This window comes from Crocodylus porosus, unplaced genomic scaffold, assembly GCF_001723895.1.
Source record: "Crocodylus porosus isolate Cpor-Errol unplaced genomic scaffold, CroPor_comp1, whole genome shotgun sequence".
In the NCBI taxonomy this organism is placed as follows: Eukaryota; Metazoa; Chordata; order Crocodylia; family Crocodylidae; genus Crocodylus; species Crocodylus porosus.
In genome coordinates this window covers 13,814,461-13,838,474 of record NW_017728927.1, presented here as the reverse complement: position 1 = coordinate 13,838,474, position 24,014 = coordinate 13,814,461, and the positions used below count along the sequence as shown (strand labels likewise).

The following is a 24,014-nucleotide window of genomic DNA, read 5'->3' as shown; positions in this document are numbered from 1 at the left end:
ACCATGCAGGAGGGCTCATTACCTTTAGAGTCTGCAACTCCCATCTGCTAGTGAAGGTCTTGCTCTGCTTTAGACACATTTACTGTCTTTGTTCTCTGTGGATGCCCTTTAATAATTTAGCAGCATGAGTGCAGTAACACCAGGCTGCTCATTATAAACAGTGCTTGCCCCTGTCAAAGAGTCCAAACTCAAGCCCATCATTGCAAGCAGGTCTGCTGTTTCAAAGGACAGTAACTACCTAGTGTTCAGTCACCTTTGCAGGGCTGAAGGTGAGTGTCGCATCCCTCATCTGGGTCACAGATTCGGGTTGACAATCCCAGGCCCGGCCCTACAGATGCACAGGCTAAAGTTAGTGGTGCTCATCAGTTGTGCAGTGGTGAATTATCCTTTTTCCTGTGCATGTGTTGCTGGAACCCAAGAGCCCGACAGCTGGACTCTGGTCACCTTTGCCATCTGTTAGATAAAGGGGCCTCTTCTCTCCTTGGTGGCAGGGTTGCTCTCAAGGCGGCTGGCATAAGGTAACCCAAGGTGTTCAGCTGGCACTTTGCTCATGTAGTGCCCTTGTTGGCTGTGTTGTAAAGTTGAGTGGCCCTGGCAGGGCTGCAGGGTACTGCTGTCATGGCTGGCAGCTGCTCCCCAGGCTCTGAAGCAGAACCAGACAGGATCCCATCTATAGGGACTGAATTTGCTGTGCACAAGTCCTCTCTGTGGATCTAGTCACAGCTCACAACAGGAAGGCTGCCAGCCTGGAGGAAGCAGTCTCACCAGCTGAGCAGGTAGGAGCAGCGCTGCAGATGAGCGCAGAGGGATTTGCAGGGTTGGTTTGGCTGCAGACTGCTTCCTCTGATCAAACCTGCTGTTCAGTTGCTGCTGCAAAACAGACAGAGGGTAGCTCCCAAATGCATACAGCTGCTTGACAGCTACACAGTGGCTGGACCATGTGCGGAGAGGAGTAGGACAGCTTATTTCTAGTGCAGAAGGCACAAGAGCTCCTGTACGTTGAAACCAGTGTGTAGGCCATAGGTGATGCCTCAGGGTTTAGGGACTAAGAAGTGATGCTTTGCTCAGTGTTGCCCTGCAGAGCCAAGCTACACCACACAATCCACCCTCAGGGAGAGACCCAGGGGACAAGCAGTTGCCAAAATGAAATGCTCACTCAAGCCATAATAGAAATCTCCATTTATTTGAAAAACACATTCTTATAAATAAAATGCAAGACTGTTGGTTTCAATTTACACTTCTCAGACTTGAGGAATCCTAATGCTAGAAAAGGACAGCGTGAGGGGGAGCCTAGCTACACAGCTGCTCTGAGACTTTAAGGCACAGCTCTCGCGGTCCTACCAACACTCAGCTGAAAAACCCCAAGGGATAGAGACAAAGCAGAGCCAACACTCAGGAGTTTCCAGAAAGGGGTCTAGCATGGATAGACAAGGGTTCTCGTTACATCGTAGTTCGAGGGATGGGAAGGGAAGTTAGGTGGAATTAAGTGCGTTTTCCCCCTGCTGTCAAATAACCCATCCAATTCACTTTTTACAGCAATTGTATCCCATAAGTGGTACTGAGCAGGTCACCAAGAAGAGATGGCCTTACTCGTATTTTACTCGCCTATCATCTTGTACCACAGCTATTCTCCCATTTCAGTTTCAAACAGAGGACGTGGCCTTTTTTTTTTTTTTTTTTTTTTTTTTTAGGCACATAGCATCCAGCTACACTAGTTGTATAGCTGGGTAACCCCAGCTCTGGGAAGAGTCCGACCGTTATTCATTTACCATTAAATTACTTTCTTCTGGCACTGTCCAGTCTCCATGAAGCTAGAGGCTTTTTTACTATAACTTTTTTTATTTTTAAATGTAAAGGATAGGAACCTTTAACAGAAAGCATTTCAGGAGGAACAAAGAGTTCCCAGTAAATAAACTACTACAATCCTCACAGTTCAGATCCCTAAAGAGCAATTTGATAGGCAAATTGGCATCCATTTCAACAACTGGTCCACTCGGAGAGGGAAGAGTCATTTTAAAGACATAAATAACAAGAGGTTTCTCCAATGGAAACTCGAGAAGCAACAGCAGTTTAGCCCCATTGCAGCCCAGAAAGGAGCTCCCCCACCATTCCTTGTGGGGCTGGTTAGGGAGGAAGAAGTATTACATTGTTAAGCTGTTATATTCCCCTCGGATGAGAAAACAGGATTAATTCTTCCTCCCCGACAAGTTCCTACAGAATTCCTGAGAATTTTTTTTTTTTTTAAACTTTTAAGTGAAAAAAGTAGCAAGTTTTTGTTTGGGTTTTTTTTAAAGAGTTATCCTTATAAGTCAGGTCTTCTCCACAGGATCTTTAGAGATGCTCCTCTCTTTACTTAGACCAAGAGAAACTAGAGCAAGACTCAATGCTGAGAGCGCTGCCTGTTCATGGCAAGAAGGGATCGACTTCAACTAGTCCATCTTTTAGCACGGGGAGGCACACTCAAAAGCCCAGGCCACCCGTCCTCAGTTTCCTCCTGGAGTGCTAAGATGGCAGCTAGAGACATGCCTCAAAATCCTGATGGGGGTGGGAAGACAGGCACCACTGAATGGCAAAGCATCAGTACTTGAGCCATGGCAGTAGGAACACGGAGCAGGACAGGTCCCCAGTAGCAGGAGAAAAAGGACCAGAGATGCCAGCCCTGCTCAGCATCCCACCCATCAGGTTCTTGCTGCTTTCCTTCTCAAAAGGCGATGGCTGCCTTTGGGCAGATGCCTTAGTTTCTCTGGCCCATCTGTCTCTCTCATTGTGCTCCTGTCACACCAGGCAGACCCAGTTCTGAGAACATTTCCCAACCGAAGGAGCCGCTAAGAAAGAAAGGAGTTCCAGCATCTCCCAGGTCACCGTCCCCCTCAGGCATCTCCTATGGTTCATCGTCCGAGATGATCAGCACCCTCTTCTCAATGTTTTTGCTTCTTTTGCCCTTGCTCCCCTCAGCTTTGGAGGACACATGTCCATTCTGCCCAGGGCCTTTCATTTCCATTTCCTGCATGGACTGCTGGGTGTACTGCTGGTACGCAGGGGAGAAGTTGTGGATGGCATCCTGGACGATATCCTGAGGGCTCATAGTCTCCTTCAGCCCACTGGAAATGCTCTGCATGGGGGCAAGGTTTGCTGAAAAAAAAGAAAAAAAAAAAAAGAAAGATTTTGTAGGAACATAAAGCTGAAAAGAGGTTCCTAGGCCAAATTCAGCTCCCTGCCTTCGCAAGCAACCAGTTTTCCAAAAGGGGCAACAAGAACATTTGCTCTGGTCCCTCTCATGTATCACAAAACATCCTATAGAAACCCTTATGTCATGTGCCAGATAAAGAAGTGGGCTCACAGGGGCAGTGGCAGGGGATCAGGTAGGTCCAAGTGTGCTCAAATAATTCAAGAAGAGAACCGCACCCTGTGCTACAGAGGAAGATAAATGCCTCTTCCCCGCAGCCAGTGATGCTTGTCAGTCTAATTTGGGGAAGAATTCCTTCTTGGCCCCAAAGCTGGCAGTCAGACTCCACATCAGGTGGTTGGATCATCTTTTCCAATTTAGAAAAGCCAGTTCCTGGCTACATAGGACAGATTAGAGCCCTGGAAGTCCAACATATCAAATCTTTAGACTAACAGCAAGTAGCAATACACAGCAATCACAGCATCTGAGCTGTGGCTATGGGTCTGCTGTTACCCAGGTTGGGGGTGGGAGGGTCTGGCCATGGTACATGGCCACAGGATTCTCGCTACAGGTTTTTGGGAGGGAGAGGGTTCCTTTCCACTCTTGGAAGCAGTCGGGTTTGAGAAGGGGAGTTGCTAAGAGTTTCATGCCAGAGCACTAGAAAGTTAAATCCATCTATCCCCAGGAGAAAGAAAAAATTTGTCTCATATTATAGGAACAAGAGAACATTTTGCTAACAGGAATTCTTATAAAAACACAGCTAAAGGGGCCAGGAGAGACATGGCTATCCCACCACTGCTCCATCCTCTGGTCTGGCATGTGCGTGTGGGGAGAGGGGGCAATAGGGCAGAGACTGAGCTTGGGCTGCTCTGTGATGGACTGGCAAGCACAGCCCGTCTGGATGGAGCTGCAGCACAGAGGGACATGATGTTTCACTCGGGAATGGTGCAACGTGTTTCCCAACAGATGAATGTCTACCCCAAGCCAAGTGCTCCAAGTCTTGGGAGCCTAGAGATTGCAAGCAGGTTAGTTTTACTCTGCTTCATACCTCTGCTTCCCTTTGCCCATGTTGTCCTAGGCGAATGGGAGCTGTTCAGAACGCAAGCCCCACATCGCCAGAATAGCTGGGGTTAAATAGTTTCCCGATTTAGCTGCCGCTCCAGGGTCACAGGAACAAGAGGCAGAATTCCCCTCTTCTGCTTCCTCTGTTTTAGTCTCTTGCACTTCTGGACGCTGGCGTTTTCAACAGATCAAAACCCACAGAGCCAACCAGACTCTTCCCACTAGGGGGAAGTTCAACCCCTGGTTCCCACTGCTCAGCCCATCATTACCCCACTACTCCAGTGGACAAGTCCACAGAACAATTGTGACCCCAGCCTCAAGTGACCCTAGTCCTTACTGGTGCTACACAAGGTTTCCCTGTTGCCTTCCTCTTGGGAACTGCAACAATCCCTAGGAAAAGGGGCCAATCAGTAGCTTTGACCTGTGGGAGTTGGTTTCTGGTAGGACATCACTAGGTTAGACAAAATCCCCTGTGTAAGAGGGATGCTATTGCAGAGACCAGCTATGGTTGCTATGGCAGCACCCAGGGGCTGGGACTCAGATCCAGACTCCACTGTCAGCAAGAGCCACGTCTTCCTAACACGAGAGCCTGCAACCCAAGGAAGCAGCTGGGATCACAAGCAACAGGAGAACAAGGAGGAGATTAACCCCAACACCACGCTGAAATGAGTGAGTATCACACACGCCGGTTCTGAGACATTTCAAAAAGTTCTCGCTCAAGCCGTCTCCTGTCGGAGAGAGCTGCCAAGTTGGGAGCTCCTCATCACAGCCGTCCCTCCCAAGGTCTCTCTCCCTGGGCATATGCAGCTTGCAGCTGCCTAGAGATATCATGAAGAGGAAAAAGAAGTTAAAGGGGAAGAACAGGAAACTGGCTTCTAAGGACTTCTGCCATCTCCTTGATAAGTGTTGAATAGGTTTCTGTCTTCCCACCTACACCAGGAGATAGAGAGATATACAAAACATGGCTTCAAAGGAGAGTTTACCTGTTGAGCTTTCCTTCTTCTCTTTGTATACCTGGCAGGTGAAGGCATAGCGCAGAGCAATGGAGGCAAATAGCATCTCAATGCAGATGATGAAGTTCTGGTAGCCAGCAGAAACTGTCCCAGCTCCCACCTCCTTTCCATCGATGATCTGAACTTCAGGTATCACCCCACATTTCTCCAGGATGGCCAGCAGCATCCCTGTGCAAAAAAGCAGGAAGGGGGTGGGAGGGTGTCAGTTCTGACTCCATGACTTCTGTTGGTCACATTGATATCATGGTCCAGCTCCCTGACCCACACAGTTTGTAGGGGGATGCACCTGTTTATTGAGAGAAGAGGTGCCCTGGTCCTAGAAACCTCGATCCCTAGGACCCACCTTGCCAGAAGGACAGGAAGACAACCGCCTTGATAGTGAGGAACTTGAGGACTGGTTCAAACGGGCGCAGGAGCTCCATGGTGGCAAAGTAGAAGAGGAAGAGAGCGTAGAGTGCCAGGCTGACGGAGAAGTTGTAGATGATGGTGATATAGAGGTATCCACTGTGAATACTGGAGGGAGACAGAATGAGTCAGCCAAGCTGCTGAAACCATCCCCGGAAGTCACATTAGCAACTTGTCAAGAACCTAAAACGAGCAGGTTTATAAAGAGGGATGCAGGACAGAAGGTGCAGAGACTCTGCTGCTCAGATTGAAAGGGGATGTTGCACACTGGCTGCCCTGTAATGTCCAGCGGCAGCATCTCTCTGCACGAACAATGACAGCAACTGCAGCCATGCTGTAGACCTCCAAGGGGCTGCATTTGGCCATGTGACAAGCATTGTGAAGATTTACACCCAGAACAGCTCACATGGCTCGGGCCGGTCTTGCAGTTGGGAGAGAGAGAGTTGAAGTGGGGAAAGTTATTTGTCCAAAAATTAAACGGAGCCAAACTAGAACAAGCATAAGGGTGGGAACACCAACAGCAGTCCAGCTCAGCATTTAACTGACTGTGGGGCCTCCTCCCTTATTGGGGATCTGTAGGGAAATTTTGTCCCCTTATTTAAAAGGCAGTGTTTGCTCCACTCCTCACCCCCAAAACACCCATCTACTAAAGTAATCAGCTCTGGGGAAGCAGCAGCCCTGGCCCACTGGAACATCCTATGGATGTCTTTGACTTTTCTGATGCTACCACCACACTCCAGGAAAGCGGGCTCTCCCCCTCCCTGCCCCAACTTCGCCATTCTCACTTAAAGTCGCCATCGTGGTACTTCCCGAATGCCTGTAGGATAATGGTGACGATGGCCATGAGGGGCTTCACAATGCAGAACTGCAGCGTTGCCTGCAATGAAATAGGAAGAATCACTGCATTAATCTTACTACTAGGAGCAAGAGATCCCAGCACACTCCTGCCAGAGCCCTTCCCTGGGCTCTAAAAGGCTGCAGAAACTGTTGTACACAAGTTACAGAAGACATTCCTACTCCACCTAATCTCAAGAGAAAGGGAGAACAAAGTCAGACTCTTCCACCCCCAAGGGAAGGCAGAGCGCTGAGAAGAGGTATTCCTTCATCTTTCAGCCTCTAAGCAGGCACCAATGCCATTTGCAAAGGTGACCAGCCCCGGACAGCAACCCCGCAGGAGCTTCCTATTAGCAAACTGGTCCCATGTGCATCAACTCATCCCCAGCACCTCAGGGAAGAATGCACCAGTCTAACCTAACCCATCCCATCATCTCTACGCCATTCTCTTGTGTCAAGAAGACAAACCTCAGCCAAACCCAGTCCTGCTTCCCTCCCCTCTAGCACCAACCCTCTGTGTGCTGGGCTGGTTCAGGAAGCTTGCCTGATGGCCCGCTTCTAACAGAGCTCCTGGGCCTAAGGTTAGATGCACCTGAGGAACTTCTCCCTGGACTCAGTCACCCGCAACACAGCAAGGAAGCACACTGTAGCCCTATGGAGTTATAAAAGGCAGTGAAGGCATTTAGAAGTAACCACAGTCACCCTCGCTTCAGCCCAAGACAGGACCCAGACCAGCACGAACTAGAATTTGACTGGCAGTACAGCCTCTTGCCAATTAGGACCAATGACCAAATAAGACCAGAAAGATTAAGGCAGGGTCTCCTCCCATTGCTGAGCCTGGCTCCTGACTCAGCAATGAGTCAGATGCAGAGCTGCAGCACACGATAGCAAGCACAGCTGACTGCTGCTGGCTGGGTGCCTGAGGGACTGGACGTGCTGCCATACGTTGGAGGAGGACCAAGGGCTTAGGAAAGAGGAAAGCAGAACCCCTCCATGAGGCAGCAGGAGAGAGAAGCCTGCCTAGAAAGGACCTCAAGTTTTGATGGTCTGGTGCTCACTGATCTGCGTAAGCCAAGGAATGCAGGGCAGATACCAACCTGCTTGCAGAACCGAAGGAACCCGATGGAGTAGGACATTCCTCGCAGGCAGCAAGTCCCATAAAGGCAACTGGACCTAGAGCCAGAACACAAAGAGATCAGCTGGCGTCACATCTGATGGGATCTGAACGAACTCAACAGGACCATGGCACTTACACAACAGGCTTCCCCCGGATCTCAGCCATGATGGTGCTCTCCCCTCCCAGGTACTCGAAGCAGAGGCTCAGGAAACTGTAGATGACAAATGCTGGCAAGACAGAGATGGACATGTGAACAGTGGATTGACGTGACCCCCAGTGCTCAGGAAAGGACTCTAAGTGCTAAGCAGTAGTACTTGGCTCCTCACAGGCAGCCCTGGCCTGTCTTCTGGGTAGGAGTTGATAAGAGTTTGCTCTGGGAGATGCAAGAGCTGTGGGGTGGAGTACTCAGGAGCTGCTGTCACCTATCATTAACTCACTTCCTCTCCAGCTTGATCACTGAGGTTTGGTAACAGACCCCATTGGTCATGTTCCCCCTTTTCCTACTTCAAACCCAGTATACCTTAACAAAAAAAAAAAAAAACCCCATGCCCATAGAGAAGGTGGGAAGAATAACACCAGCCTGACCTCCAGAGACCCAGCAGCTCAAACCAACCCTCCTTCTCCATTCTAAGTAATCTGATCTTTCACTCTAAAAGGGGCTGCATTTTAAATGATCGCTACCGATTGCATTTAAAGGCGATCCCACAAAGCATGACGAGATGCAGAGTTGTCTCCCAAGGTCTGCAGACAAGCGGTAGCTCTGACTGATGGGAATGGTCCCACTCCTGAGCTTTCTTTCTCTCATCCCAGTTTCTATAGGGTCTTTCCAGTTGAGATTTATTTTATTTTTATGTCCTATGAAAGCTAAGAAAGGGGTACAACTTCACAGAGTAGATATGCCCTTGTATTTAAGCTAAGGCATCACCAAGAAGTTCTCAACACCTACACTCACATGCAAAGTCTTAAGCGCAGAGATGAAATTTAACATACCTGACCCAAAGTGAGCCAGACGCCTTAAAAAAAGAAAGAAAATCAAACCTTTTCCCTAGCAGAAGCAGCAGCTAATCAGCATATCCACTGTGGTTTGGTGGCTAAGAAGTTAGATGAGTTATCAGATCTTTCCCTTCTCCATCAGGGCTGTCAACTAGTGCGGGACCATGCTGTACACTCTAGTGGAGAGTGACCATGGATGAGGGACGCAGTCCCAACAGCACACATTGTTAAGTGTCTCACTTTGCTGGAAACATTTAGATTTTGCTCCTGAAATATGCAGCATATTGATCACATTGCAGAGTCCCTGCCTCCTGCAACCACAAGTGCAGGAAGGAGTGAAGGTCTCCCAGGGAGAAGGGAAGCAACTGAACAAAGAGAAATACTTTCGTCCTAGGTCTGCTCCAGAGAAGCACTCTGCTCTTCAGCAAGGATAACGGGGATTGTCATCATTTCATCCTGTTTTGCTATTAGTCATCTCTGGCAAGGTGCTGCTAAATCACCCAGGTTTGGCTTGAGAGGCTAGCTGTCGCCTCAACCCTACCTCCGTTCATTTTAGTGGTGAAGTTTCTTAGAGACTACACAGAATATTCACCCCTGTCAATACCCACCACGTGCCAGAGCTTTCTCCGGAGCCAGAGCCAAACCCACCACCGTCCACCACAGCATTCACCTTCTTCCTGCCCTACCCTCCACCCCAGAGCCACTGGATTCCTCTCCTCCATCTCTGTACTGCTCACCTTCGTAACAGTCACGCACCGAGTCAAAGTACACGTAATACTGGTGACTTCCAATGAGCAGGAGGCTGAGCCAGGAGTCGAAGGCATAGATGGGCACGATGAAGAGGATCCGGATGATGTAGCGCTGCTCATTGGGCATGGTGTAATTCCGCAGATGTGTGTAGATCTGGGGAAGAGGGAGAGTCCAGTGATGTTAGGACTGTAGCAAATGCCAGCTGGTGAAAACCCTGGAAGCAGACATGGCAAGACACCATTCCCACTTGCCCATCAGGCCCGGGGTGGGGTGGGCTGGGGGAAGGAATGGTGTGCCAGGAGATGTCCTCAGGTAAGGTTATTTCATAAATTTCATAGACATTAGGGCTGGAAGGGACCTCGGAAGAGCATCGAGTCCAGCCCCACGCCCAAAGGGCAGGAAGTCAGCTGGGGTCATAGGATCCCAGCAAGATAAGCATCCAATTTGCTCTTGAAGGTGTTCAATGTAGGTGCTTGAACCACCTCCGCTGGCAGACTGTTCCAGACCTCGGGGGCTCGGACAGTAAAGAAATTCTTCCTTATGTCCAGCCTGAAATGGTCTCGCCTCCTGCCAGCATCTCACAGCAGATCCAGTTCCCTGACACTCGAATCCGAATCCTCCAAATGCCATCACGATTTCACCTGGACCCCCAGGAGGCACAGCCAGGACTGAGTATTGGAGGCTGCAGCAGCTCTACACAGCGCCAACACTAGTGTGGGAGATTTCATCTAGAGCCAGAAACTTCCTATTCAGCCCTGCCACACCAACCCCCGGGCAGTTCCACGCTGGTCCTCTACCCCGCTTGTGCACACTAGTAAAGACCTGCCACATCGGTTCAGCCCGAGAACAGTTCAACTTCCTTGTGACCCAGTACACGCCTGCAGGGATGAAGAGCCTCAACCCCACCACACCACTCATCCCAAGAACTACCTCCCACCCATGAAACTGAGCCGTCAGCCAGACCCTGCTTTCGGCCACATGAGTGTCAGCCTGGAGTAATTTTACTGATTTCAAAGGAGTCCTTGAATTTGATTGCTGGTATAAACAGTTCAAAGGAACTTGGGTGGGACTTGTGCCCCCTGACTGCAGACAGGTGCTGTCTGGTGGGGGGAAGTGGGGACATTAAGCAGGGTATTTGAGCTCCCTGGAACAGGGAAGTCACTCCTTTAACCTCACGAATACTGACTCCCAGGTAAATAATGACAGCAAGAAAGGACACACAGGCACCATACCAGGGGGACAGAAGGACAAAGTCCACTCTCCTGAGCTGTTAGTGCCAGGTTCTCAATGGCTGGAGATATCCCCTTCCACATAACACTGCTATGAATTTGGCTTAGCCACCTGCCTTACTACCGTCAACAGTCTCTGCCACCCCAAGAGGCCAGAGTCAGAGCACTGAAATGCTTGTCCCGAGGGGTAGGGAAAGCAGAAAGAGATAGGATTAGTGAATGCTCTTCAGGCTAGCTTAGTATACTTCATCCAAGGCTTCGTGGCCCCTCTAGCCCTCCCACCCCTCTCCAGAGGTCACAACACACCTACAGAGCCAGGGGGACGTGCCTCCTCCCGGGCAGCCTGTGCCTTACCTGGTGGAAGGTGAGAATCAGTGCCGACCACACAAACAGCCCAGAGATCACTTGTGCTGCTGTTGTGGTCAGGAAAATCTGCTGGCCATCTTGAGTGTAGTTCTGCACAGCCTTGAGCTGGGAGCCGTCTCCAACAGTGAAGTGGCTGGGATCCACCGTCGTGAAGAGCCCGGCTGGCAGCATGGTCGCAGCCATGCTAGTCACCTCCACACCACCCTCGGTGGGAGACGCCCCGTTGGCGTGCGTGGTATTACTCATCTGGCAGAGAGGAGAGCAAAGGTAAATACAGCAGGGAAGGCAGGCGCAGAACAAAGCAGAGAGGAGCCTGTGAGCAAAGGTGGAGCAACAAGGAAGAGGAACACAAGGAGTCGGGATGTACAAAGCACAGAGGTGAGTGAGGGAGCTCACAGTGGGGAAAAACAGGGAGAGGAGGGAGGGAAATCATACAGGGCTGGAAGATCACATGGTTGTCTAATCCAGCCCCTTGCTCAAGGCAGGATCATCCCTGATGAAACCACTCCAGTCAAGTGCCTGTTGATCCTGCTTTTGAAAAAGTTTCCAAGCATGGAGAACCCACAACTTCGAGGTAGCCTGTTCCAATGTCTGACCACTCTCAGTCAAAGTTCCTCCTAATCTCCAGCCTAAATTTCCCCTATTACAGCTTGAAGCCATTGCTCCTAGCCCTGTCCCCTACAAACACAGAGAAAAGCCCACTTCCATCCTCCCTGTAATCACCCTTCAGGTATTTGAAGTCTGTCATCAAATCTCCCCGCAAGGCTCTTCTCCAGCCATAGTTCTTTCAGCCTTTCCTTGCAAGTCTTGCCTCCCAGGCCCTTAATCAGTTATATTGTCCTGTGCTGAACTCTTTCCAAACTGTCCATATCTTTCTTGAAGTGTGGGGTCCAAAACTGGACATTGGTTCTCAGTGCGAGGCCTCACCAGTCCTGAACAGAGTAAAGGATTCCCTTCCCTTGATTTGCAAGTGACCCTCCAGTTAATACAGCTAAGATCTGTAGGGAGCAAACACCAGTGGAGAGGGAGTCACCTCCTGGACTACAGGAAACCACTGGGGAAATCCAAGAGGACACCTCAGCAGGCAGGTAAATGAACAGCTGAGTTTGCCCGAAGGAGATGGAGCAAGGAGCCAAGTAAGGGCCTTGGTATTTCTCCTGGCTATGCTCAGAGCCCTTCCTCTGGAACCATCTCCTGGAGCTCAAAAAAGGCTCTCGGATGGGTGTCCCAAGAGCCCCAGGAAGGCCTATTCTTGTCTTTCCTCGGCAGCACCCACTGGAAGGGCTAGAGGAATCAGCACGCTGCCCATACCTGGCCTCTTAGGGGCTGTGCTGGGCTCTTACTGATATCTAGGCCCATTTTACAGCCATGGTTCCCAGAGAAATACCTTCCGGGTTTCTGACCAGCCACCCATTTGCAGAGACAACAAATGTCATTTAAGAGTCTTAAAAACTAGAACCCCATGGCATTATCTGCTTTTCTCCTCCTCCTGTGGAAGTAAACTCTCAGAACTTGCACAGATCCATCTCTGGGCATGCAGAGACCCTCCTTCCCCCAAGGGAGACCCCTCAGCTCAGTCTCCTCCATTGGTTTTGCACACACACGCCCCTCCTAGCCTGGATTTCCATCCTTTCTGCTGTTCTATACTTCCTATATGCTGGTGAAGGAAACAGGTCCCCTTGCTCTGGGGAATTTACACCTAACTTGCTGTCCAGGGTCCCATCTGGTCTGCCAAGCAAGAAAGCAAGCTGCAACTGCCTCCTGGTAGAAAGGGAGGGCATACGTTTGAGAAGCCAGGCCACCATGCCTCCAGGATACTGGAGGCACGCAGGATCAGGAAGCCACCACAAGTGCATTTTGCCTAGTCTCTCCCTATCTGAGATGGTTTCAATACAGAAATATCAGGGCCATAGGGCCCACATATCAGGGCCATAGGGCCTCAAGGGAAAGGAGATTCCCCTTGCCATTTACTAGGGTTTAACACCTTGACTGGCCCCTCAAAATAACAGTCTGCACCCCCATCACTGGAGGCAGAATGGGAATCCAGGTCTACCAGCTCAATCTTTAAAACAGCTGTTGTATCCACCTGCACAGCCAAGGTACCAGGCATGGGTGACATCTAGCCCAGGGATGGCTGTGTTTCTCTCTGTACATTGTGAAACACCAAGATCTATGCAGAGATGCTATTTTGCTGGGCTAGAACAGAGCTCCCTCCAGAGACAGGAGAGGCCTGCAGCCCAGTTGGGTCTGAATATCCCCCAGGGGCTTAAAAAAAAAAACAAAACTCCACACAACACACAAAACTAATCCCACAAGCACCTGGCAACCATTGCAATGCTGTCTACAGTCACCAGCAGGCTTCCTCCTCCCCATGCTAGATCTCATAACAGGAAAGGATCAGCAGCATGTTCCAGGCACATGTACCCTGTGTCTAGCTACAGAAAGAACTGACCTAAAAATACATTTTTATTTATAGGGTGGCATCATACCTAAAGGCCTCTAGACACCTAAGTTTCCATCTTTGGCCTTTCATTTCTTCAGCCTGCATTAAACTCTCTGCAATGAGATTTTTATAACAATTTTTTTTAATCCAGCCTTAAAGGAAAATATGCACATATTTAATGTTAACCAGTACAATCTAATCCCTCCATTTTAGCCACCATTTCCCTGAAGACCCAGTAGCAGTGTTGTCTACCCAAGTCCCACAGGCAGGCATGAGCAAAGAGCCTTGCTGGAGGTTGAACTGTTATTAATAAAATATTTAAATAACTTTAAAAAAAAAAAAAAAGCACAACTTTTTCCCAGAGCTTCCTCATTCATCATCTCCTCTTGATTCTTACCTTGCAGGAGGGGAAATGCAGATGGTGTCAAGTCAGCAGAAACACGTACCGGGGGGACTAAAAATATCACGGCCCCCCATGGGTGGGGGATGAGCTGGCGGAGGAGAATTTGCACGCAAGGCGAGATGTCCTAACTGCCGGCTGTTTGGCTGTGCACGTTGGCAAGAGCCCAGAGTTCACCCCCAGAATACCCGTACCTGGAAGGTGGAAAAGAAAGAGAGAGATAAGTGGAGTGAAGAAGAGGGTAGAATTACTTAAAAGTCACCTGACTGCCGGGCTTCTCTGCGTAACAAATACCTGGTCGGATTCACGGCACTTCTCCAGCCACGGGGAAACAGGATTCAAGGGAGAGCTGCGCATGTTTGAAAGGATCTGTCCTTTGGACAGATGGATGTGCCGTGAACACCTGCCACGTAAACATTAACAGGATGGCAGAGATAGCGAGGGAGCCCTGGAAATGGAGGGAGCCCAGAGGAAGATCGTGCTTTTTTTTAGTAGCTATCCTCTTCCCTGTTTGCTTTGCAACCAGCCCTGGAACAGCCTGGTACGGGTGCCGTGTCCTAGCAATTGGACAGCGGGCAGCAGTCAGTCCAGGGCCAGCCCCACCTACTTCCCCTGGGAAGGGGGAACGCTGCTTCCGAGTCTGTACAAGTGCAAAAGATACTCCACAACAGGTGGGGGCTTGGGCTGTAAGGAGCTGGCATATCCAATAGGTTTGAGTGACAGAAGGAAGCCAGTTACTGCCTCGATCTGCTGGCAGTGTGTTGGGGGAAGAGGGAACACGCTGTAGTTATCCTAACCCAAGATAGGTCTAGGGAAGGACAGAGCCATAAGCATTTGCTCCCTCCCTGCTGCTGCTCAGGAAGAGTTTCCCCCCCTTCCTCCCACCTGTGCTTGAAGTAGGACAGCCACATGCAATAACACTGATCAGCATTCCCCAAAGCACACCCTGATGTCAATTATATGGACAGTCTCCGTTCCCCAAGCATGGCAAAGCTTTTCCAGGCACTTATAGGCACTAAAAGCAGTCGTTAGGCACAGAGTTCCTGCTCCCCCAAAGGTAGGTACTGTTCTTAGCCTCCACTTATTTGGTCTATTTTTAAAACCGTGCCCAGTTTTATGGTCTGTGGCATTTAAGCACTCAGCCATCAAAAAGCTAAGGTGCGAGACAGGAGGGAAAGAACTGAGCATATCCCAACAATTAAACAAGACCCTTTGAGGCCAGCTGGCTTTCACCATTTCATTTTCATGCCTGATCTCCAAAATGTTTCATTTCCTAGAACCTGCACTTCATTGATCCAAAGCCTGCTGAGGTCAGTGTGAGCCTTTCAGCTGAGAGCCCAAAGGTCTTAGGGGATAACCCTCTCCTTTCAATTAGGTTATAGCAATACCCATTTTGCGTCAGCAGAATGAAGAGAATTCAGACTGGATTACAGAAGATGACCCTACAACAGAGCACATGGGCTCATCTTCCATTGCTGCTCATCATACCCCCCACCCCCAAATCCCCCAGCAAGCTTCAAAGGGTGCTTTTTGCTCTTTGTGTTAAAAAGCAGAGATGCCCCTCTCCAATAACCTGATTAATCCAAATAACATCTCCCCAACAAGCGAGGAGAAATGAGCACCATGCGTGGCCTGAGATGAAACGCGACAAGAGATGCTAAGAAAATAGCCAGAAGCTGGAAGTATTGTTGCTAGGACCCCAGGCAGAATGCTGTGCCCCCTGCTCCCAAAAGTTATCCAGCGACATATGGGAGACAAATCTCTGAATAGGAGCTCAGTTCATATACGCACATAGAAAACAACAGAGATCAAAGGGTGCTAATCAGCTCTAAGCTGGCCAGGTGTCTGACAGTTTCCAAAAATGCAGTGAGGCTCCATGATGGTTGCATCTCAATCAGATCTGATCACTCAGCAAGAAGAGATGCTTTAAGTGCCAGAACCACACGGTCACCTGAGGACACAATCATCCACTGGGTTATTGCTTTTCATGCACTCTCTCCTTTCACAAAGATTCTGCAGATCAAATTGTCCTCGCTTACAACACACTAGAAGGAGATCATAGTCTGGATGTTAGATCCTGGGTTTGCAGGACTAAGAGCAGAATTTTTTTTTTTTTTTTAAATCAGAGTTGAGTCATATCTAGAGGACACTGTACTTACTCTAGACCTCCCATTAACAAAGTGATTAACTATAAAGCATGGCAGTAAAACCATTTTTCAGCCACAACAACCTAGTTCAAAGATGACAAGTAACATTTGCTTGATCCCAGACTTATCACAAGTGCAAAGCTGATTTCATACCGTGACCAGCCTCTGCTCCTCAGGTCTAAAACAGACAATGAAAGTGGCAGCTTTCTTTGGTGACAAATACAACCTGGAGAGATTCAGCTTCATCAGTGACTTGCTATCTATTGCTGGAAGCAGGGTAGATCTCCGATACAGGCAGGTTTCTAGTGACCATCCCTAAACAGCTAACTGCAATCCCACTGTCGCCCATTGCTCATACCCAATCACAGCAGATCCTTTTCACCAGTCACCAGCTTGCAGCTCTTCCTTCCTAGGCTGAAGGCTGCAAGGCAATGTAGACAGCCCTAAATGATTAGAGATCCCCCCCCAGCCACCTACAACAGGTCAAAATGCTCAAGTATTTTGATGTATGGTGTTCACGTGCACAGGCCTCCTCTGCTACTCCACAGAAGATGCACCTATTCTGGACCCCTTCTCTTGTTCACCCTGTGTTGAGCTGAGCCCCTCTGGCTGGCTCGACTTAACAATGAGGTTGTGGTTCCTGCTTGCCAACACTTGTACAGCACAGATGACAGCCCAAACAGATGGTTTGCAGGTGATTTCAACTTTGTTTGGGCCACTCTACATTTCTAGCAGTCGCACATCAGTGGCACATCAGTCACTCTGTGGTTTTAATCTTGACCAGGTGACGATGTGTTATTAACAGGCTCCGTTACCTGTCCTGATCAAGGCTGAAGAAAGTTAGGAGCTACATCCAGCAATAGTAGGACTACTCCACCAGCCAATGCTGACAAGATAGCTGCTGTTGTAAGACTCTGTTAATAGCTTATAACAACATCCATTAAAAACAACAACCTCTAAATAGTGCTGAGCTGGATTTCCCAGCTCTGGAATGTAATTAGATGCCAGCTGTGCTGGGTAGCTGGTCATTTCCAAGCTGCTAGAGACCCATTTGCTTCCAAACAGAAGGCAGAAGAGTGAAGAAAGGAAAATGAATGTGATGACTAAGATGCTCACCCTCATGACCGAACTCCGTGACAACCCACATCCCATAGAAATCAGGGCTCAAACACGCTAAGGCAACGGGAATCTGAGCCCCCAAATTTTTTTTTTTTTTTTTTAAACTAAAAACAAAGACAGCTTCAAGAGACAGCAGAGTATTACATTGCCACATGCCATTTCTACTCCGCTCTAACTAAAGTGGCACAGGTGCAGCTGCCCTATGCCCACCTTTGTTCACACCGCTCTCCCCCTGCGGCTGCAAGCCGGGATGCCCACGTTCTGTTCCCAACTCTCTTGGAGCGGAGCTACAGCCACATGGGCCCGCCTGCCCCAGCCCTGGAAGGCAAGATTTTAAAAGCTGGAGGCTCTGAAAGTGCCAGGGACGACAGACAGCCGCCCCACAAAGACCATGGGCTTCAGGGCAACTCCTCCTTGTCCTCCTTGCTGCAGCTCGAACCTTAATAGCACCTTTGATCCTTGGGGCAGAGGCCAGAGCTCCCCTACAGCAGCTGGGCTGCAGGGCAGGAGGGTGCAGGTCAAGCAGGGATTTACCCCCATACCCCCTCCCTGCACCTTGCAGCTGCCAGGCCCCCGTTTCCCCAGTGCTGCTCTGCAGCCCGCGGGGCCCAGCCCTGAGCTCCCGGGGCAGGGAGGCGAGCCCAGCACTGGGCCCTTCTCCCGGCCCAGCAGGAGGGATCCAGCACTCACCGTGCAGGCTGCACCTGGTCCCTGCTGCCACTTCCTGCCGGCTGGCACCACACCTACCCGCACCTCCGCCCAGGCTCCTCCCTCCCTCCTGCCCGGGACTGTTGGGAGCTCCCCCAGGCTCTGCTCTGGGTGCCTTTGTCCTCTCCCGCCCCCCAGATTTCCAGGAGCAGCCCCCTCCACTCTGGCTGGCCCTACACCAGGCAGATTTGCCCTGCAGCTATGCAGCAGAAGTGCCCCAAAGCCTGTTTGGCTGCTGCAAAGTGGCTCCCCCCTCCCTCGTCTCTTCCCAGCTAGGCTCATCTTCCTGGCACCGTTTATGTCCCTGCCTCCCCCCAGACACCAACGTTCTGTAACCTGCAAGCCCCCTGGGATCTCCACTGGCGGCTCCCACATGGATCTACGGGCCCCTCCTGCCAGGCATGTGCCAGGTCTCCCTCTGCTCCCTGGAGCATGCCAGGTTGAGCCCCTTCCTCACCTCCTCAGGAACCTCTGTGGAGGGTGTGGATGTATACCTCCCCATATTTGTGCTATGTTCTCCCTGTTGTGATTGCAGCAAATCCCTGGACCTCTCACTCTCTTCCTGGCCCTAGCTCAGGTGGACATCTAGCTGACAGAAAAGCAGGCTCCAGCCCATCTTCCTGCCCCTCATCCATTCACATCTCTGGGGAAGTTTTTCTGGGCAGTGTCCGCTGGCTCCTTTGTCTTGTTTGAGTGTCGCTAGGTTTGCTCAGTGACCCATCTTCTGAGCACTTGTTAGTAAGCTTTTACCCACACTCCCATCCATTTTCACTTTAGTTGCCCAAAGTAGCCAATTGTTATGCACTTAATAGCCCCTTTCAATAATGGAGGAGGCAAGTTTCTTTTGGGGCCAGCCCCACTGCCACCCCCCATTCATTCCAAATAGGCCTGGCGCTGTTTATTTCCCAGTTTCATGACTAAAAAGTTGCAAAACATACATTTCCAGTTTGCTGCGCTTCTGGCTCCTTGCTCAGGGCTCCCACACCCAGAAAATAAACACCTGGGCAGGCTTAGGAAATCATAACCCTGTTGTTGTTGCTGTGTCCTATGGTATTTTGCAATATTTGGGACTCGTACGCATCAATGTAATTACCGCTGGACTGGGCCACAACTTAAACAACCTTGCTGAAGCAGCCACTTGCATAGGGAACAATGAATAAACACTCGGTGTGTGACTTACATGCCAAGATAGCTTAAAAAAGGTGCAATTAGGGTTTTGGATAAGCACAATACTTAGCCCATACACTGGGCAGAAGAAGGATTCCTAAAAAGCAGACAGCTTGTCTGGTAGAAGTGGCTAGGTCTATAAATCTGTTCATTGGGGCACATATTTCTGTGAATTACAGCAGTGCAAAGAGCAGTGTTGGCAGCTTAGGGACCTAAAGATTTTTTCACACCACTCACGTATCTAATTTATATCTTACAGGAAGTAGTAAAATACCAGCCTAACTACCTGCAGCTTTAACTAACAGCCAGCTGAAAAAGGATTCCAACTTCCTCCTTTGCCAGTTACCCACAGATGCAAGACAAGCAATCTCTCATAATGCTATTACATTGGCTGGTTATCCTTTGCTTGTTTTTAAGCAGCTGTTCATGATTCTCTTCAGGACATAGTTGGAATATTTGCTATTGCCATTGTGGAGGGAATGTTCAGGATTCAATTTATAGTATTAAGTCATATTCCCTGAGATGGTAGGGGCTGTGAGCAGTAGAAATTGCACATTCAATACCAGGACTTAGAAAATGCTTTGAAAGGTTATTTGTGAAATAGTGTTTAGAGACTTCAACATACCCTGGAGCCCTCCTTGTCCAGAATTGTAGCAAGGGTGGCGGGTATAAAATAAGTGAAAGTCAGGATTCTGACAACTGCAGGCACAGTGGCTCGGAGACACAGATTTCTAAATAATGCAGTTAAGCCCTATTTCTTTAAAGGGACACTGTTAAGCCAGGCAGTTTTGAATCTGAGTCTTTTTAAAACTGCACTTTTTGACATGCAGTCTTTTAAACAGTATGTCCTGATAATTTTTTTAATTCTTTTAAAAGACGCATGGATTGTTCTGCTCCTCCACTGATATCCACAAGGAATAGTGGATAGCAAGGAAGAAACAGAATAGAGCCCCTATCCTGCAACTGCAGCTGTGGAGGTGAGTCCTTGTGTCCGTGCAGAGGCCCTACTGAACTTAACGGGGCTTCCAACAAGCACCAGCGTCCACTGATGAGACTGTAACAGCAAGATCAGGACTTGGATGTTCCAGTGAGGTTCACTATGTACTAATTAAGCACACTGCAAAAATACAGAAAAATATTTTAATTTAATCATTTCTTTCAATGACAATATTAGATGCTACTTGTAACTACAGCTTGCATGGATATTTGTAACTTTCAAGTTAATGGTTTCTCCTAATGACAGAAGCTGGAGTGCCCAGTGTGTGCAACTATGCACAATACAGATTTGCTATGGTTTCCACTGGACCCTGAAGTCGAGTCAACTTTTCCCCCTATTTTGTACTGTTTGCAGTTCCTATTAACTTGATTCTGGTCCAAAATGTTTCATATCATCTTGGCTGTCATGGGGGAGAAGCAGGTAAAATGATGTTTTCATTGATGTTTCTTTATTCATTCTGCATCAGACTTTACACTATGGCACAGTGTTTCATTGTCACGGGGCTTTACTTCTCAAGATGAGGATACAAAGCCACATGCAGTTCTTCAAAAAAATGCAGCCCTCCCCCCAGTGTGAGAAAAATAAAAATTCCTCGAGTGTTGAGAATACCATTCCAAATTCATTACTCACTGAATGGACTCCAAATCCACGTCACTACCACCGACGCCATCACGACCTCAAAGCATTCTACATGGTATATAACAGTTCACAAAATTCCTTAACATGGTCCAAAGCTGTAATAAAGACATCACATAATTTCCAATATTCTGTCCTTTAAAGTAAATGGTATCCTGACTCAAGAGTTCTTCCTTTCAATTGCATGGTGCGGCCTCACCACACTTGGCAACTTTGGATCACTTCCTGCAGAGCTTTTATGCCTTCCATGGTCTTGTCCTTTAAGGCGATAGCCAGAAGAACAGGTTTGTTCCCAGCTTCCTCAGACACAAACGATACCAGGTTTTTGGCACACACATGGATGAGGGGCTGAAAAGCAAATAAAAACACTCACATTCCTTCACTTGAGAGAATCTTCCCAAAGTGGTCCATTAGCAAATAATACAATCCTTCTGAAATAGCTATTTATTGAGCATATTTAGGATCTGTCAGTATGGGGCTCAAACTGTTTGCTGAAGGGTTTAGACATGATCAGAGGCTGAAGTGCCATTTGGCTACATTTTAGAAGGGAGCAGCTTGGACCCATATATTCTAACCAAATAAACCATGCTTAATATTGTAACTGGAGCTGCACTTCAACCAAATTTTGTAGTAGTTCAGAGAGAACTCCGAAGCCCAGCGTGGAAAGTCACTCATGACAGGGTTATTACCTGAGATGTAACACTAGGATTTCCCACATCACCAAATACCAACTAAGGTAAAAATTCAATGCACCCTGATCAACATCCCCATCACACCCAAGTTTTTTAAGACATCATTAACCCTTATGTTCATTTAATAACCTGCTATAGACTAGGATGCATTGACTCTGGTAGGAATGCAGGCCTATTTTTGTAATACTGAAGCCTGAAATGGTATCATTTGAACACCTACTGGCGACAGCCAAAGTCTATAAACCAAAAACAAATGATCAGGCTAAGAGTGCTAGTGAAAGGTGACATAATCAAACCTTTTTAATTAGGCAGTCTCTAATAAGTGTACCTACCTTGTTCAGGTTTTTTTTATATCCATTTTACCATGCATGTTTTTCAGGTTTGCTTTTCTTTCTACACTTACGTTGGGGTTGGGATGTTCATTATCCCAAAATGCCAGGCAGGAAGTGCTTGGTTGTCAAGCAAATCAAATTCTTCCTCAAAAGTTTCATAGTTTCTAGGGTTGGAAGGGACCTGAGCAGATCATCTAGTCCGACCCCCTGCCATGGCAGGAAAGAACACTGGGGTCAAACGACCCCAGCAAGGTGTACATCTAACCTCCTCTTAAACACCCCCACGGTAGGAGCCAGCACCACTTCATTTGGAAGTTGGTTCCGGATCCTAGCCACCCTGACCGTGAAGTAGCGCCTCCTGATAGCTAACCTAAACCTACCCTCTGCCAGCTTGTGACCGTTATTCCTGGTCACTCCTGGCGGTGCTCGGGGGAACAGTGACTCCCCCAATGCCTGCTGGTCCCCCCTGACTAGTTTATAACAGGCCACTAGATCCCCCCTCAGCCTTCTCTTGTGGAGGCTGAACAGGTTCAGGTCCCGTAGCCTCTCCTCATAGGGCCTGCCCTGCTGCCCCCGATCATGCGAGTGGCCCTCCTCTGGACCCTCTCCATGCTGTCGACATCCCTCTTGAAGTGCGGTGCCCAGAACTGGACGCAGTACTCCAGCTGCGGCCTGACCAGTGCCGCATAGAGGGGGAGGATCACCTCTTTGGACCCGCTCGAGATGCATCTGTGGATGCATGACAAGGTGCGGTTGGCCTTCCTGACTGCGTCCCCACACTGCCGGCCCATGTTCATCTTGGAGTCAATGATGACCCCCAGATCCTTTTCCGCCTCTGTGCTGACAAGAGGGGAGTTCCCCAACCTGTACGTATGGTGCCGGTTGTTCCTCCCGAGGTGCATCACCTTGCACTTATCTGTGTTGAATCCCATCCTATTCTCGTCTGCCCACTCTTGTAACCTGTCTAGGTTTAGATTAATTAATTAAAAGCAAAGGAGCAGGTAATGACCATGTACATAAAACTTGCTGAAATTATTTCAGAGAGTATAAATATGTCTACTGGCAACAGGAAAATTCATAGTTTAACATATGGTAACAGACACTGAATTGCTTTTTTGCTCCAATTTAAGTGGAATTTGCACCACGGAAGTAGCCATTTCAAACAAAAGCAAACAAGGCCCATGTGAAAGGAAGGAGGCCAGTTAGAAAAGTCATGGATTACATGAAGAGAGGTGGCTGAAAAATTAGGAATTAGTCACATTACTGGGGTTTTTTTTAGTTAGGGTTACCAAACAATACTAAGCAGTTCTAATAATACCGCAGAGCCACGTGATCTTGCAGCATCATGTAACTTTATGTTTAGTACTGGTCTAGCGGATGCTTTCTGAAATACGTTGTTTTCTTGATTTCTGTATAATGGTCAATTAACAACCCATTTTGTTTAAGCCAAATTGAATTCAACTTAGCAAAGGCAGCTGCTGGCAGGGACATTTGAGAGGGAAACGGAAGTCAGTTCTGGAAAAGACAAAGGTTGGGAGAAAAAAAGAGAGTGGTGGGAAGGCAAAACTGACTGGAGCAAGAGCCAAAGAAAGGCTAATCTAGGCCACCAGGTTTGGTTTTTCATCTTTGCAGACAACAGGAGCTGGATCAAGCCCACTGTGAACCCAGGAGGCATTATATAGCCAGCAGGGTGAGAGACAAACAGATCCACAGATGCCTTCAGTTTAGAGTTAATAGGACTTTGGTAATATTGAACACCTGTATTCAAAGCACAGGCTTGACTGGTGACCCCCTCCTCCCTCAGCACCCGATTCTTCCGTCCTGCCGCTACGTGCAAATGTCAGCCTGTCTTCATGCGGCCGATTCATCAACCCCTTGGCAGCCTGAGCAGGGCTGCATTTCAAGCTAGCATAAGTCGCCCCTCGCTCTTCAACATGATGTGCTCTGCTTTTACCTCGTCCTGCCCCAGCAGCACTTTTGTGGTGAGGACAGGCCGGCCGACATCATTGTTGACGACGTCGGGGTCCACGTAGACCAGCGTCCCCATCTTCCCGTACTGTGTGACCACCACCAGGATGGAGTTGGAGAAGGCCATGCACACCACCTCCGTTGGCACGCCCTGCACCACCACCGTCCTCTGCCTCGACGCCACGATGGGTTTGGCTTCCATGGCTGCGAGGGAGAAAAAGCCGCCACCGTTCAGCTGTCCAGCGCGCCCCCAACCCTGCCGAGCAGCTTCCCGGGGGGGAGGGGGCCTGCCAACAGGCCACCGGCGCATCCCCAGCCCCATCACCACCCCCTAGACCTAACACTAGGGGCACAGACCCACCGCCGCCGCCCCTAGGCCCATCACTAGGGGCACACGGGTCTGGCCCTGGGGACAACTAACTAGGGGCACAGCCACCCCCAGGCCCATCCCCGCGGCCTGCCTGCGCCTC

General features: G+C 49.1%; 2 protein-coding genes and 1 long non-coding RNA gene across 8 annotated transcripts in view; 1 reads left to right on the top strand and 2 right to left on the bottom strand.

Moving 5' to 3' along the window:
• Positions 1 to 2,277: 2,277 nt before the first annotated feature.
• On the bottom strand, positions 2,278 to 17,755 carry TMEM184A (transmembrane protein 184A). Of its 6 annotated transcripts, XM_019542045.1 has the most exons (11): positions 14,073 to 14,327; positions 13,776 to 13,972; positions 13,425 to 13,491; positions 10,924 to 11,181; positions 9,328 to 9,493; positions 7,734 to 7,824; positions 7,578 to 7,653; positions 6,432 to 6,523; positions 5,585 to 5,754; positions 5,212 to 5,409; positions 2,278 to 3,132 (listed from the first exon to the last, which is right to left on the bottom strand). In XM_019542045.1, the coding sequence occupies exons 4-11, from the start codon at positions 11,179 to 11,181 to the stop codon at positions 2,882 to 2,884; spliced, it is 1,302 nt and encodes a 433-aa protein (XP_019397590.1). In that variant the 5' UTR covers positions 13,425 to 13,491; positions 13,776 to 13,972; positions 14,073 to 14,327; the 3' UTR covers positions 2,278 to 2,881. The 6 variants fall into 6 exon arrangements, with proteins under 6 accessions (XP_019397590.1, XP_019397589.1, XP_019397588.1 ...); XM_019542044.1 differs by lacking the exons at positions 13,425 to 13,491; positions 14,073 to 14,327 and adding an exon at positions 17,735 to 17,755; XM_019542043.1 differs by lacking the exons at positions 13,425 to 13,491; positions 14,073 to 14,327 and adding an exon at positions 17,255 to 17,275.
• The window catches only part of LOC109314732, a 17,689-nt gene continuing 1,449 nt past the window's right edge, over positions 7,775 to 24,014 (top strand). Inside the window, exons 1-2 of the long non-coding RNA XR_002102352.1 lie at positions 7,775 to 7,863; positions 18,586 to 18,589. This is a non-coding gene — a long non-coding RNA (uncharacterized LOC109314732). The remainder of the gene's footprint in view (positions 7,864 to 18,585; positions 18,590 to 24,014) is intronic.
• PSMG3 (proteasome assembly chaperone 3) lies at positions 20,046 to 23,806 on the bottom strand. Its single transcript, XM_019542047.1, has 2 exons — positions 23,531 to 23,806; positions 20,046 to 20,900 (listed from the first exon to the last, which is right to left on the bottom strand). Exons 1-2 carry the CDS (start codon positions 23,744 to 23,746, stop codon positions 20,748 to 20,750), a joined length of 369 nt encoding a protein of 122 aa, XP_019397592.1. The 5' UTR covers positions 23,747 to 23,806; the 3' UTR covers positions 20,046 to 20,747.